This window comes from Pithys albifrons, chromosome 13 (genome assembly GCF_047495875.1).
Source record: "Pithys albifrons albifrons isolate INPA30051 chromosome 13, PitAlb_v1, whole genome shotgun sequence".
Lineage (NCBI taxonomy): Eukaryota > Metazoa > Chordata > Aves > Passeriformes > Thamnophilidae > Pithys > Pithys albifrons.
Genome location: NC_092470.1, coordinates 7,115,023 through 7,131,730, shown reverse-complemented (window position 1 = coordinate 7,131,730; position 16,708 = coordinate 7,115,023). Strand labels below are relative to the sequence as shown.

General features: G+C 39.5%; 1 protein-coding gene across 4 annotated transcripts in view; it reads right to left on the bottom strand.

Annotated features, from left to right (window-relative positions):
- The window catches only part of THSD4 (thrombospondin type 1 domain containing 4), a 249,614-nt gene that overhangs the window by 92,722 nt on the left and 140,184 nt on the right, over positions 1–16,708 (bottom strand). Inside the window, exon 1 of one of the 4 annotated variants that reach the window (XM_071568250.1) lies at positions 925–1,329. The exons of the other annotated variants lie outside the window; for them this stretch is intronic. Coding sequence (XP_071424351.1) covers positions 925–996 — 72 coding nt within the window. The 5' untranslated portion in view covers positions 997–1,329. Of the gene's footprint in view, positions 1–924; positions 1,330–16,708 lie in introns of those variants that run through there. 4 annotated transcript variants of the gene reach the window in all.

The following is a 16,708-nucleotide window of genomic DNA, read 5'->3' as shown; positions in this document are numbered from 1 at the left end:
AAAGTACCCAATGATTCCTTTAAAATGCACAGCTACACACCACATTCCAGTTGGGGTGAGGGAAAATGGGCCTCAAATCTGTTTTCTGCTAGTAATTTCATTAGATGGAATATTTTGTATCTAAGAGTACTGTGCTTGCTGAATTATTTCCTAAATGGCAAATGAGTAGCTGAAAATTCCTGTTTTGGTACGAAATAAGAACTCAATGACAAACTGCTCTGATGAGCACAAAAATCTAGAAAACTGCTCTTCATAAATCAAGTAGCAACTTTTTAAAGCATAGCAAGAGGTGTTCTATTCCACTGTTCAAGACTGAGGAATCAGGAATATTAGGAATGCATGAAGTTCTTCTTCAATGAGATATATTTTTTAAAAATGAATTTTTTTCTGCCTTGCCCCATACTAAACATTATACATATTTGCACAAAGAAAATGCTATTAATGAAGCCTGAAGTTTTTACATGCTCCCATCCCAAAATATATCCTGTGCAGAAACTTTTTCAATAGTGCACTTTTTTTTTTGCAGAAAATATGAATAACACTCTACTGCTGCAGAGTATCATGTTTCTCTGTATATTAGTCAAGAAAAATTCACAAATTAGTCATCTCTCACAGAAAGCGTATTGTCGAGAGAAGTTAACTTTCAAACTGCTCTCCTTAAATACCTATGGGCTTCAAAAAAAACAAACAACAAACAAAACAAACAAAAAACCCCACCAAAACCAACAAACCCAAACAGCAAAATGCAAACAAAAATCCCCCAAACTAAACCCAAACAAAACAATAGCTTTTTATACATGAGGCAAAGAACGCACTTCTAAAATGTCTAAAAGCATAAAAATCATTCACGCTCCATCTTAATAGATATGAAGAAAAGGCAACTCTGACAAGACGATTTTTGACAAGACATTATACTTTGCTTACCTCACCCCCAGGTCTTGCTAACACTGCTGTTTGAAAGCAGCGCAACGTTAGTATCAGGTAGCTGACAAACATTATTACCCAAAGTTAGAGCTACCCTGGAGGAGAGAACCCTCTGCCAAGTACTAACAGCAAGCAGATGCACTTGTGTCTCAGTCTCACAGCCCTCAGTTGTTGCAGGTACGAGACTTTCTCCCTCTCCCCCTGTCTCTCGCACTCACGGTCCGACCAGGAGCTTTGCTCTCAGCCACTGCTCTGAAGACAACTGGTAAGTTGATCTCTTCATGTAATGACTTCTCGCTGCTGGGGGAGGGGGCTCGGCCAGCACTGAGCTGGGGGGCTGCAGTTCGCATGGAGCGAGGCAGGGGAGGGACAGGAATGGTCACTGCCAAGTTATGCATCTGCTGTGATTCATGGAACAAGCTAAACGGTAACCTTTAATGCACGAGGAGGTTTGGCAAAGCCTTATTGACTTAGGCAGGCATGATTGGAGAAACAGGCTAAAGCTGCTGCAAGAGATGCCTGTTGATGGTTAGACGGCATGTGCTACTTAAAGGTACAGCACCTCCTTTTATTGAGGAGGTTTGGAATACATAAATCATAAATTCAACCTAACCAGGAGGCAGCCTGTGCTGTTCAGTCAGCCCTGCATCAGCACAGCCCTTCGACCCGACTGGCCTGATCCTGCCCGGGGGCTCGGGCAGAACCAGGAGCTCTCCTTCCTGGCCCCAGGCAAGGGCAACCCAACTGCCATTCACTCTCCAGAATGTCACAACTGCTTCCTGGAATGGACCCCCATCCTTTAGGATAATCCTGGAGCAGGATATGGAAGTAATTTGTTTTTCATATAATAGCTGAACAAAGGAAATTTTGATTTATAGCAATCCAACTCATCAAATAACCTGTTTTGACTAAGCAAGCAGAAGTGCAAGCCTTTCTTAAAGTTCCAAGTCCTGAAGTCAAGAAAACACACTAAATTCTCATTTTTCATGTAAATACATACTTCTTATCCTTATTGTTCCAAGGGAAATCTCAGAAATATGACCCAGCAATAACCTGGTCTCATATGTCGAATGGTAAACCACATGAACTCAGAATACAGGTACTTTAAAATATATCAATATTTTAGGAGGTGGAAAGTAAAAAAATGTCAGCAAAATTGAGAAGCACACCATTACCATGTATTAGGTTTCTTTTCGTAATTTGGTAAGCTTTGTATACACAGCTGAATATGTCAGACTCCTCAGGCTATTTTTAAACTCACTTTACCAACCATTCTTTTCCTCTCCTACAAAAGGTGAAAGACAAAATAGTTTTCCTCAGAATAGCAATTAAATGCAGTCAAACTCCTAAACCAGTAGAGCAAATTAGCATTCTCACTGCTGTGAAAAGTCCAGATTCTGCTGTATTTGCACTTGGACACCTGGGTCTCCAGCACTGTAAAATCTGTCTTCTATTAACTGCACTACTTCTGTCTCCAGGTCTTCCCTCTTACAGACTCCTGCTGTTGCCCATGAAGAGTCCTCCTATCCTCCTGTCTAACCTGACTCACAGTGCCGGGTCTTACAGGAAAGCCTGCCCCTTTTTAGCCTCTCGGCTCAGCAGACAACCTTTCATGGGCCATCCTTTTCCTGCCCTGCTGCCTCTCAGCTCTGTGGTCCTGAACGCTCCTACCAGCACCACATCCAGCAAGGTTGCAAATGCAATGCAGGCCAGGCAGGACGGGGGTTCTCCATGGCAAATGAATCCTCCTCCTTGAGGGAGCAGCACCAGGTTCAGAAGGTTTAAAAAGCCAGAATGAGAGTTTCAGTGTGGGGCTCATGAGTGGTTCTTCCAAACGATCTGAATGATCACAGGGAGAAGGCCCTGGAGCTGTAAGGATGGTGAGTGACAGCCAGATCTGCAGCTTTTAAAAGCTTGACACAAAACTTAGTGGTACTTTCTGACAAAAATCATCCAGAACTCTCTATTACTGGATTGATCTTACAAATACAACACCTCCCTTCAAGACCTAAATGAAAGAAGTATTCTGTCCCCTTTCAAGGCAAGCTGAAGGTTTGCAGATTACCCCGTGGTGCTGACAGCTAAATGTAGAGCTGCCATTGCAGGTACTTTGTACACGGGTTGCCTATGGCAAAGGCTCCAGACTAAAAATGTAAAGCCAAATAAACTTAAGGAAATTTTCCATCAAAACCCTGTCAGGAAGCCAACCTGTCCTTCCATATTTTTTTGAAATATCTCGATATACCACAAAAGGAAAAAGGATAGTGAGCGAACTGCCAACTGAGCTGGAGTTCAAAACACTTCCAGCATGAGAGCTCCAACTACCATACTTTGAAAATACAGTTTCAGGGCTTGAAAAGTTTTAAAAGAATATACCATTTCAGACGTTGCAATGTGTAACAAAAACTCCAGTGATGAAAGCTGCGTCGTGCACATTGACTTCTGTTTACATAAAATTAAGCTTTATGTTGTTTTGCTGTTCTTCACAAAGTGAACTAAGTTTTGTGATTAAAAGTATAGCATATGCACAACATTGCCACTCCTCTCTTTTTTAAAGGCAGGTAGAAAAGCAAATTTTAAAAAATGAAGAGTAACTGTGATTTTAGACTTCTCTCTGCTGATCATTCCAGAAAGCAATATATTCTCTGTACAATAATGAACAACCTTATTGAAGTCTAACTAGATACTATTAGGATGAGTTTCTGAGCACAGAAAACTGTACTACATTCCCATTTAATAAGCCATAGAATTAGGTCTTTCCATATGCATTTAATTTTTCCTCTTAAAAAAAAAACACCCAGGCAAAATTCCCTGAATTTCAGAGGCTGGTGCTCTGTTCTCCATATTAAGACAAGAGATCTGTTCATACCTGCTATTATGCCTTCAAGCTTTATCCCACTGAACTGGATGGAATTGTGCATATTCACAAGCACACCAGAGCCTTTCTTTGCAGCACAGAGTAACCTGAAACTTCACACTGTGCCAAACTTGCACTGCTGCAGCCAAGATCAGAACTTCTCTGCAAACCTCAACATCATTACACTGGAGATTAAAAAACTGCTGGGGCAATAGGAAAAAATCAGTTTATGACTGATGAGCTATTTCAGACACAAAGCTCTGCAGTAGTGGATAGAGAAACCCAAACACCTTGCAATAGTAAAATGGAAAAAATAAGATATCTCTAATTTCAACACAAAAACATTCTTGTTTTTAATTACAAATATACAAACATAGCAAAAATAACACCAAAACTATTTTAGGTATATAATTTTTTTAAAACAGAAAAAGCCATCAGGATCTTTTGGGAAAAAGTTTCTATCTTTTACTCTGAGAAACAAAAATACACAAACCAAACAATGGATCTTTGGACAGTACAGTTCTCATTTAAACAGGACTGGCTTTCCTCTGTGAACAAATTACCTGCCAGTCTCCAGGGGTTTGTAAATCTCAATCAGTTTATGAAGTTTGCTGTCCAGCTTTCTCCTGAGGCAATTGCACCTGAATCTCAAACAAGGACAAGTTTGTTAAGCTTATCAAAAGCAAACAATTTCTCATCCAGGTCTCTCAGCCTTCCAGTAACTCCATGTGGAATCATGAACAGTAGGCTCAGGTAATACCACTCACAGCTCCTGCTTTCTGCTAAAGGTAAACTAACTTGGAAAGTTACCAAATTCCTAATATAAAAATAATAATAAGAGAAAAAATGAATCTAAACAAGATTTTAAGGACTTCCTTTCTATTTCTTGCCACCTTCATGTTTGTAAAGCTTATTCTCAACCTCCTCAAGCAAGATAACATGGAGAATAACTATATATTTCACATTTCATTAGAACCAATGACAATTCCAGTATATTCCAAAGTAGTAATAAGTACAAGTGAAAACAATCAGCCTAATTCACATTTTGTCATTACAGATGCAACATCAGTGCCACTGAACTGCAAGGAAACAGAAGGCTGGCTAGAAGGTTTGCTGGTGCTCAACATGTAAAGCAAAGAATCATTTAAAGGCAGATAAAGGCCCAAACAAGTTTGCTGCTACAGCATAACCTATAAGCCCTTTACCTATTTCTTAAAACAAGTATTTAAAATAGTATTATTTGCTTTGGACAGACACCACCTTACAGGAATCAGTAACAAGACAAGCAGTAGATACTGCATACTCTATTACCATTTAAGAAAAGGTTTTGGGTTTTTAGAAGAGAAAAAAGGCTGAATATACTGAAAAAAAGGCTGAATATAGAAGTTCAGCACAAATTACATGAGTGGCTGATAAATAATAAAAAAAAATCAAGCTGAAAATCTATTACGTTTTGGTTTTATTTAACTGCTCGTCTTAGTTGGTGATCTACAGGTTACTTAAAAATAGAAGAAACAGAGAAAATTTTTACATTGATGAAGTCATGTGTAAAGAAGGCTGCCACATTAATTGCTGTCAGATAGGTACTTCCAACCATTATCTCATCTCACTTTTTCCAGGAAGCATTTCTTTCTGAATTTATTCTTCAGATGTTTTAAGGTTAGAATGACTGCTGTCCTTTACCCTGAGCTACTGAAAGATGTGAGGTAGATATGAGGTTATTTTTTTAAATTTTATATTTAAAAAACTAAGTTTGTGTTTAACTGAACAATTGAAATAACCAAGTCTCTTGCCACATTACGTGTGTCTGAGCAGACAGGGAATTTGGACTAGAGAAAAATGCATTTTCCTTGAAGATACCTCAGTGTACTGAGGAGGGTGGATGCAGGAAAATGCCACTCCCTCCCCTCCCTTCTTGGATTCAGGAGGGATTTCTTTACCCCTAATGAGGCTTCTACATCCACTCCACTGGTTTCTGCATCTCACTGGCCAGACAGGGTGGTGAAAGAGAGTAAGAGATTCTTTCCCATCCTCTGCCTTCTATTGCTACAGCAATTCTCCCTGCTGTTGCAGTCCTTTGGAAAGAGGCATGTTCATACTCACACTGAATCCAGATTTCAGCAGCATCTCTCTCTCTTACTGACCAGGAACAGATGAAATCACAACAGGTACAAGAAGGACCAAGAAGGAATATTTGGACTTTGAAATGTGCCATTAAACAAAAACCCAAACCCACTCAGCTCAGGAAGGAAGACAAGGTGTGAGCTGTGTGTGACAGCCTAAAGGTTGAGTACATGGAGCCCTGTGAGAGCAAACCCCAGGCAGTAAACACCTTGGAGAAAACAAGTTCCAGAGCCTCACACGTCTCTCATTGCACCTCAGCACCTTCTTCTTGGGTGACATTTTATCTCAATTTAAGTATTTCATATACTAATCTTTTTCTAACTAACTCCCAGCATCTTAGTTGTACCCTTTTCCTCCATTTTTTGTTAGGAAAGCAGCTGACTTCTCATAATTTCTTGTACAAAGAACAATCCTCATTTTCCCACTTGTTTGCCATCTAAAATCACTCCAAGTTCTGACTTTTCCTCTCTTTCTCATCTTTTGGTTTCTCTTTTGCAAGGAAAGAGAGATCAGACCAGTTTAGCAAGCACACACAATTTAAAAGGTGCTATTCCATCATGTGAAAACAGCATTACAAAGGAAGTTTCCACCAGGAATTGGTGTGTCATCAGGTCAGCACAGCTTGGGCTGCAGCACTGGAAGGTTGGCAGTTACTTCATCAATAACTTGAGAGTCTTCAAGATCATCCCCTTTTTCTCCTCTTACTACCACGGTACTGGCGGTGCACGGTGCTCTGAAACTACACTCAAAGCCTGAAAAGGAAATCTGAGCGTTTCCTTCCTCTTCTCCCTACTCTTGACTTCTTAAAGCTCAAACTTCTGATTACAAAGCCAGACTTTACTGAAAAGGTCCAACTTCAAAGAGCTGAGTATTAACCTCAAACTGATTTATCCTCTTGAATCTTTCCTTCAGTACTAAACCTGTTATGCCTTTCTCTTTTCTGGCATTACAGTGTGCTGAAGGAAGGAAAAGACCCTTGGTTATCACCTGCTCAGGGCTGGGCTAGAATGTGTATTTTTCATGGCCATTTTCCAATTTTCAGTATTTTGATGATAGAATTCTGGTTTATATCCCAAGTTCTCCAAGCACCTCTTTGCCTCCCCAGACAGTAGTTGCATAGTGCAAGTAGAGTAAGATGACATTTATGAGGCATTCCTTCCTCTGACCAACACTGTATTTTGACTGCAGAACGAGTAGACACCATGCTTTGAACTTCTAATTTTTATGACTACCATTCATCATCATAGAAAAATTTTTCTCTCTACATTTGTTAATCAACCGTTTTGCTTTCCTAATAAGGAATCAAGATTTTTAGCACTGTATTCTGGTTCTCCTCACACTTTAATATTATTTTCTTATGTATTCTCATAACACATTACCCAACATTATTCATTCTGCCTTCTGCCTCTTTCCATACAGAAAAGAGTGGTGAAACCAAAAGGAAAAGAGTTCTTTGATGGATCCTATTTAATCTCTTTCTTTGTGTGCATTAAAAAAAACCCCATACATTTCTAGAAAACTACCTCTCATCACCCAAGTTGCACATCAGGCATTTTGATCTGCATTTCATGTTGAAGGGTGGCAAATGAGCAGCCCCTAAAAATAGGACCCAAAGGAAAAGACCTGCCTTACCCTTTGAAATATTTGAACCTGTTCCTTTGCAGCTGGAACAAAAATGGAATAAACCTACTTGGTACCACTGCTATATTTGGATACTTCACCTAAAATAAGAAATGAGACTAAGTCTGTTTTCCTTTGAAAAAATAAATCCCCATGAAAAACTCTAAATAATCTGTAACTATATCAAATAAATTATAGAAATACTGCATGTCTATTCCCTGGGAAAAGAAAGCCTCCTCCTGGATAAAATATTCTAAACATAAATTTGAGTCATGGTATTTTCAAATCTTTCACTTCTTTGTGAGGGATAAACGTTGATACTCTTAAGTCTATGTAGGAAGTATTTTAAAGATACAACAGAAAAAAGTTGAGGCCTCTGGATCATGTAAGTATACTTATGTTTTAATTAAAAAAACAAACAAAGAGAAGTACCAAAAAAAAGGTACCAAATGACACAGCATAATAGGCCACAACCTATGCCATGAATCCTCCCATGAGATCAGAGTCATAAAGGAGAGTCCTTCTTCAGGCCCAAAACTACAAACTTTGAAACAAGATTTTAGGGCTAACACACATTTTCCCATGTGACCAGCTGGCAAATGAAAGCTACCTCAAACATGGCACCATAAAATCATGGGAACAAGCCTAACCAGTTAGGATTGCAAATGTAATAATATTTTAACTTTTACTTGGAAACATTCTTAAAATACTTTCAGAGAAGGAAGCCCCTGGAGACCATGTTTTCATGCATATACTTTCCCTGTCCTGCTATTTTGTATATTGGTAAAAATCTGAAAACCATAATGATATTCTTTTAGACTGGGAAAAACAGAACATTGAAGCTCACTGTGATTCCTCCCCAGGCATGGGTCAAATATAGCACATACTAATCCAATATGCAGGTAGGAACAGTGTAAAAACCACTCCAATAAAACCTCCTTTTGCAAGAAATGAGCATCACCTGCCAAGTAACGAGGCAAACAAAGCTCTGCAAAAGTTGGCCAACATTTTTCATGCTCACTACTTTACTGGAGCACTAAACCAGGGTCAGCCACCCTGAGGAGGTGGCAGGAGGCAGGGACAGCTGGCTGCTCCCAAAGGGCGTGGGGAGCCAGGGGTTGGGCAGCCTGGGCAGCCAGGCAGGTGCCTTCACTGGCCAGGACTCCATCCCACTGCAAGGGGGGCACTCAGGGCCAAACCAGAGCCAAGGTCACCGAACAAGGGTGCAGTGCCAAGGCAGGGCCAAGCTGAGCAGTGAGCCCAGGGATGAGGTGCAAAGCAGCAGGGGCATGGCCTGGAGCACACCCAGCCGGGGCTGAGCCCCACAGGGGCTGCTCAAAGGCAGCTCAAGGACCGACTGAAGGCCCAGGGATGAGTTCAAATGTGGCTCCTGGTCCCACGAGCACAGATGCGGGGGGAGGCCCAGCAGGGTGAGGCTGGTCAGGGCCACTAAGGCTGATTAACATGATCAGGGCGATGGACATCTGTGCCTATGCCAAAATCCACCTTTCTATGCACATGTATAGAGGGCCAGCAATAGTGGAGATCACCCAGGCAAAAGGAAGAAGGGAGGAGATGTACCAGACAGCAGGTGAACAGCCTTGAAAGAGGTAAGCTCAGAGAAGAGTCAGTACTGCACACAGACCGGTCACGGGCCAGGACCAGAGCAGCATTCCCCCCAACAAGAGAAAGTCAACATCCATCCCAGCTGGAGTTAGACAGCTGGAGAACCAGAACCAGGGACAATTCCATAGCACAGGCACCTGTGTTCTCTAATGTCACAGAGGTGCTGAACCAGAGCTCACTTAAGATCCAAAGGATAAACAGAAAAAACCTTGCAAGACTTGTATTTATATGCCAATTGGAACTTTTGTGGTTTATGGGAATACCAGGTTTCTCCCCTCTTCTGACAGAAGAAAAAACTGAAAACAGTCATTTGTGGTGCCAAAGGAAATATGTATGCTCAACTGAAGACTTGGGATTTAATTGTAATAGTGGTATAAACACACTGGATGAAACACTCATCCAGAACCCAAATACAGGAAGAAAGAGGAGGAAGATTTCCCAAGTAGTTTTATTACACAACCCCGTTATCTGAAGTGAGCAGAGAACCAATCTCATAATAATGTCAATCACACACTGGGCAGAAACCACATCCCAACTTTTCCCATCTAGTTAACAAAACTCTTAAGTCAAAGATGCAACTATTCCTTCCCCAAAATCTCCCCATATTCCATTTGATCTCATCTTCCCAGTTCACCATTTCTACCAATAAGACTGTCTGATCTCAGCATACCCCCTGCCCCTAACTGCATTGCAAATTAAAAGAATTAACACCAGCCTAGGTCAAAATCTACCCCATTAGTAGACTAAAGGCTCATTTTCCATCACTGGGGGTCCATGCCAGGTCAAACCACGCAGCATCAACAGATCAGTTCCACTGCTGGTGCAAATTAGGTACAAATTAGAAGCGGAGCTGCAGTGCAAGAACAAGGCTTCTCTTTCTCTGCAGATGTACAGCACATAAAAATGAATTAACTCTGTAATTATAGAGAAACTCTGTATCTTTACTGCCTCGATAAAAACAAAATTACAGGGAAATCTGATTATTTATATAATAGATTTTTTGATAGTTTATGTTATAAATGTGTTGTTTTCAAAGTCATCCCATTAAACACATGTTGCCCATTAGGACCAAATGAACCATCAGTGTATATGGAGTTTTCCAGCTGTCTGGACTCTGGACAGTGATCCCACATGGTTAAAGGCTTGGGAAACACACAGGTAGAGCAGATATGTGGACTTTATTCCATTTTTTTAGGTGTCTTGCAAGTACAAATGCCATTTATAAAGAGAAAATAACCAATTCTTCTGTCAGGCTGATTTCAGAAAAGTGGAATTATGTTAAATCTTGAGCTCCATGTCATGTACATGAATTCTGACAACTCATATGCAGTTCAAACCAGATAAGGAGCATCTTAGAATAATTATGCATTCTTGTGTCTCAAATATTTCATTTACTATCAGATCAACAACTCACAAAATGGATAAATACTTGAGTAAACAGCTGATAAGTCTCTGAGTATCCAGAGCATGTCCAGTATAATTTAACTTGAAATTTGCCTTCCTGAAGCAGACAACTGAAACAAGTCCAGTACTATCAAAATTTCTCACGGGACAAATGGCTTGGCTAAATTCAGGAACACTTTGCTGCTATATAAGGAGGAAAGTCATGTCCAAAATGACTGCATGAAGTAGTTCAATAACCTGAAAATGTTTTTTCAGAAGTTCCTTAGCATGTCATTTTATTTTTAAGCAGTAAAATTATTAACCTTTGGTAACTAGTACTTATACATACATTAAAACCTTCATATACAGTGTAAAATCACTACACAATGCCACAAAACCTGGGAATACTGTTTGCTGACAACAAGGTGTAAATAAATATAGTATGAACACTAAGAAAAAAATTACTTCTTCAAAGGCTACACAGAACAAAGGAAGTAAAGAAAGATTCTCTGTGTATACTTTGAAAGACACAAATGGTGCTGATTACTTTATCCCCATGCTCAGCCTGTCTACATGGGTTAAAGTGAGCAATAACACCAGTTCTAATCTTAAAGGCCCATGGAGAGACATAAAACTGGACTGTTTGAGAAACCTGGTTGTAAAAGCACATCTGTGCAGCCAACACATCACATGGCTGGAGAACAATCACAATTCCAACAAGAAGCAAGTGAATAAAATCCACAGCAAATTCCTACATTGTGGAAGAAAGATTTCCTTCCGAAGAGTTCCTGCCCAGTTCCAAGTCTTTTCAATGCAGTAATTACCTATTTGTATGGATCACGTATGAAGTAATTTTCTGACAAAGTTTCAGGGAAAACTTCTTCACAATGAATTATTTCTCAATGACTGTATCACACAACTTTTATATACAGTCCCACATACTGGCTCATGGCCAATGGACAAGTACCAGTACTCTCCAGGTACATACTGGCCAGGGGGAACAGGGTTTAACCCTGCCAGGCCTTTGGGACCATACTTGGCTTATATTTCACTTGCCTTTTCCACATGTGCTTTGCAAACCACTTATCCCTGCAGGCTTAGTTATGCTGTCAGGGGATAGGGCAAGCATCCAAAACAGCTACAAAATTAAGAATATTTAAAATACATATATATCCCATCTTTAACTTTCTGTCTCTCCTTTTTGGGTTTTGTTCAGCTCACTCATTTCACTGCTGTTATTACTGTAAGAAGAGATGATCCTTCAAAGATAATGAACTTGGTGATATGTCCCACAGGAAAGCAACTCTGGCAGAAAACAGTGTCACAAAATAGCCAATCTCGTGATTACACTTGGGAAAGCTGGAGAGGGATTTCTCAAGGAATCAAAAGGTGACAATATCCTACCATACATATTTATGGGTTATCCCAGTGGAGCTTTTACAACTTCCAGCAGTTAAAAAAGAACTTCCCAAGAGAATTCATGTACTTTATCAGGACACACAGATTTCTAAGGTGTCCTGATCCAAATCATCAGTGAGAGAAATTTGTCCAAGGGACTTTAGCCTGAGATAAATCATCACTTATCCAGAATCAGCACCACCCACCTCCAAACACATCTCAAAAGGAAAAAAAGAGTGAGTGAGAGAAAAAGCCAAGTTTTATTTTGCTGCCTTGAGCTGCAAATATTTCTGGTACTCAGGGGCCTGCACATCAGTAAGGAGGGCTGGGGACTAACACAGAAGGGAATGTTCTCTTAGCCACAGTCCCCCACTCAAAGGTCAGTCATCTGGCCATGGACTCACCATGGCAGCAGGTGCCCGGGAATTTATGAAAGCATCACTCAAAGCTGTATAACAACCCCGTGACACGAGCTGGTGAAGGATGGCAAGTGTGACTAAGGCTCTGCTGATCTATTTGGTAGCCACTGGAGGATCCAGCTGTTTGCTCTGATGCCAGACAGCTGCACGGGGAATGCTGCTTATTATTAATACTCATCATCTGGAAAAAGCACACACAGATACATAAATTCCCCAAATGACAAATCACCGAGAAAATCCAGCCACCATTTCCATACTAGCAGCTTTATTTTGTCTGTATAACTTTGCATATTTGTCATTGCTTGTTTTAGAAACAATTTAGTTTACAATTAAGTACAGTCATTTTATCCCCTTCCAAGAAAATACATCAAATAAATTGCAATGATAAGGTTTTCAGCGTAAGTTCTTAACCACAAATATCCAAATAATATTTTGAACTGTCTAGAAACTTTTTTTTTCTTCCTCAGGCTCACAAAGTAAGTAACTGCTTTAAAGTGTCTTAGTTAATTTATATTTAACCAGAAAAGGTGGGATTGATTAGAAATTGTTTGCTTCTCTTTCACTCTCAGTAACCATTTCTTTCATTTTTCCAGTAAGACAGACAAATTTTCCCCTTCTTTATTTTCACTGAAAATAAGAGATATTCTCATATCTTATGAAAGGTTTCATAGATAAATTGCAGTGCAAAATTCTGCACAATATGCTCAACTAGAAGTCTAATTCCTACAAAATACGTATTGTTTCAAATTTCTAAACATGTTATATGCAAATGGATCAAGCCAATACTTCAGTATACATGCTAAAATGTGATGGTAAATAGCATTAAACAAATTAATCTGCCACAGAGCCCTAATGACTAGTTATCCAAAGCCAAAACAGACAAAGATTAAATCAACCACTAATCTATGAATGAAAATATTTATTAAGTATTATCATAGAAGAGTAAGCATTTATCTTAAAAAGACTTTTAAAATCTCATTCTTTAACTTTCCAAGCACTCCTTTTACATTAAACAGACTAATGTGAATCCAAATGTACTCTAATCAAGACACCTTTTTGAAGCTGTTCCAAGCCTCCACATCCACGTTCTCAGACATCTCAGTCATTTTCAGGTGGACTCCTCTATATTACCCATTCTTAGCCCCTGTTTCCTCAAGATCTCTCAGCTTGATTGTGACCACCAAATAACAAACCAGATACTTTGCCAGTATCTTAGAGATAAATAAAAATTAATGCTTCTTCAGCAATATTTGTAAACAGCCTGGCTCCTTGGGCATGATCTTATAGGTAAATATGAACTTTAAATGTAAAACACTTAATCCAAGTGTCACATATGGTTTGAGTTTCTCCAGTTTTCGTGCCTTGTGACATTGGCACAGTAGAATCAGCAGGTTCTACATGAACTAATTCTTAGGACATGTAATGTACTGCAATTTAGCAAGGTTTTTTGCAACCTAGAGACACCAAAGAAAGTGTTTAGTAAAGACTGGATTTTAACCTTTATTTCTAGACCTTTTCCTTTCCTCTTAAAAACTTTTAACTGTGAAGGATTCAAAGCCAGATACTATTCTACTATACTTAGTTAATAAAGTAAATATTCTCATGTCCATATTTAGAAAATCATGAATATATTTAAGAAGAAAGAAAAGTTTCCTAGAGATTCCTATCCAAGATCATCTCTTATACGTATTATTAGAGAGAGCATAATGAACTTTCAGAGTATTAAGAGATCACCACTTGGCTCTTCAGTATGTCTGTCCTACGACCCTAACACTTCTCATCGCTGCCTTTCAGTCTGTGTAGGAGTCACAGCCCATATTCCCTTCGGTGTAGAGGGAAATCCAGTTCACATCCATAATTCCTCACGCAGCCTTCGTGCTCATCCCTGCCAAGGCAGCTTGGCAAGCACTGAGGATATTGCAAAGGAAAACATACAGGGCCTCACTCAGTCACATTAATGCTCCTTCGCATTCCTCCTGCAATGTTACACTGCCCAGAAGGCTGATTGAAGTATAAGAACATCTTTGGCAAGCAGGGCTTTCAAAATAAAGACCCATGTGGAGAATCCAACACCAGGACTCAGTTTTCACCTTTGCACAATAGCCACAATAGTCTGCTGATGTCACTTGGGCATTTTGCATAAAAATTAAAAGAAAAAAAGGAAAAAAACTCTGCAGAAATATACAAGCAAGCACCCCACAGTAAAGAATAACCCTAGACCAAGAAAACCTATTTTTTTAATGGGCACAATAGTGGGGAAATGAGGACTGCACAGTATATGGCTGAAAAGAACAACACACAGACACCCCTTCCTCAACAAATGTCTTTTCTAAGCATGTTGATGAGTAGTCTGGCACATTGTTTTAATTGGAAGAATATATAGGGGTTTAATCCAAAAGATATATCCCCTATATGCTTAATTAAACATTCCTCCTACAAAGTGAAACCCAACAGGACAGTTTGCTCAGGGACAGTGTGGTGCACCTTACACTTATAACAGGACAAAGAAAATTGTTAGGACTGATTCTGAAAAAAAGTGCTGAAAGCAAAGTATCTTTTGGCCTTTATATATGTAACAAAAAGCAACTAAGAATTTGAAGGCAAACTCATCAATATAATTCCTGAAGCATAATGAGAAAAGACAGCTAAGAGCTGCTCTGCAATAATGACTGTTACTAGTTCATCATATGTGATCAGAGTTGACCACGGGAGAGTTTAGAAAAAGGATTTCAGGGTAACTTTGCTTTTACATTGGTTATAGTGAGACTACAGAGAACATTTTTGTAAGAGTCAAACCACTGAGTGTATTCCATGCTGCACCCATCTCAGCCCTAATTTGTACAGTACGTGTATAACTGAGAGATTTGCAACAAATTTCTGAGCTGGAAGTTTCTTTTTAATTACTCTCAAGTTCAAAAAAGTGGATAGAATTATGCTTAGAGAAATACAAACTTCTAACTTTACACACAATTAAGTTTTAGTCAGTTTGCTCTAGAAGAGACTTGTTATGCAACATATTACGCAACAATTCTAATTCTAATTCTGCATTTTGCCATTAATTGCATCAGGCTTTAGCACACCTCCAGTTACTGCTGTTGCTGCTCACGTGGATCCCACAATGCTTACTCTGAATATACACATGCCTACACTGGGGGGGACACACTGTAATACAGGAATTCCCAGGAATATCTTGAGCATGTGAACCTGCCTATTTCACAAGATTAAATCCACTATAACTGTCACAGTATAAACACACTTCTGAAACAACAAAAAGTAGTAACAGCCTATCTTTGGCATCACACTTTTGCAGACACAATCTTAACATTCTTTGACTAGTTCCCTCTTTTCATATAATAGGCTATGAAGTCTTACAAGTGTACCTAAGTTCTGTCTTCACAGCAAAACCAAACTCTTTAAAGTGACCTTACAGTCCACCTTTGTAGATCAGTAGCAAGCCAAGGAATGACTTTTCTTTTTACAACTGAAATTTCAGTCAAGTCTGAGTTTGAACAGATACTCAAATAGAAAATAAAAATCCTACCCTTCTATCTGTGATTAATTCTACTTTCTTCCAACAATTGATGTCAAGGTCCTCTTGAACCTTACACATTCAATGGTTCTTTAGTGAACACTAAAGTGTTGATAGGTACTTGCTACACACAGAGCTCTCCTCTTTGACTCATTAAAACATGTGCTCATTGCACTCACGGCCATGGGAAAGCTGAGGGAAAAAAATGAAATAATGATGATGAAAAGCTTTTTAAGCCTCAAAAGGAAAGTGGACTCAGGGATGCTCCATTTAGCATGTAAAGCAGTAACACAGAGCCACCAAACCCAAACATCCCAGGAACTGATACTCTGTCAGCAGAGAGGTCACACGGCACCATCATCTGGATGGAGACTCAGCATTGGCCTTCACTTTCTTGGTCCTATTTCCAAATCTGCCTTTTTTTTTTTGTCTTGCAGAACTGCAAATGCCCAGCACCTCTAAGATCTGTATCTTGTTCAACTCCAGCCTGCTGACACACTGCTGAACAGCATCTGCCAATTCAAAGAGGGTCTGACCTGACTGACATGATGGAATCTGGCAGCCTTAACCATCTTAAGCTGTCCTTTGGCATAGCTGTTCTGCATCTCAAAGTGCCTTTTCTACACACATAAAAATGGCTTGTGTGACTTTGTAGAAATTCACTAGTTTGCAACACCAGGCATAATGTTACACATCTGGATAGCCTGGACAAATACACAAAAAATCCCTTTTATTTACCCAGGTCATTTCCAGGAAGAAAAGAGGGCATAATTGAGAGGAAGAGATGAGACCTGAACACATGGTTGCTGTAACCAGTGCACTGTAAGT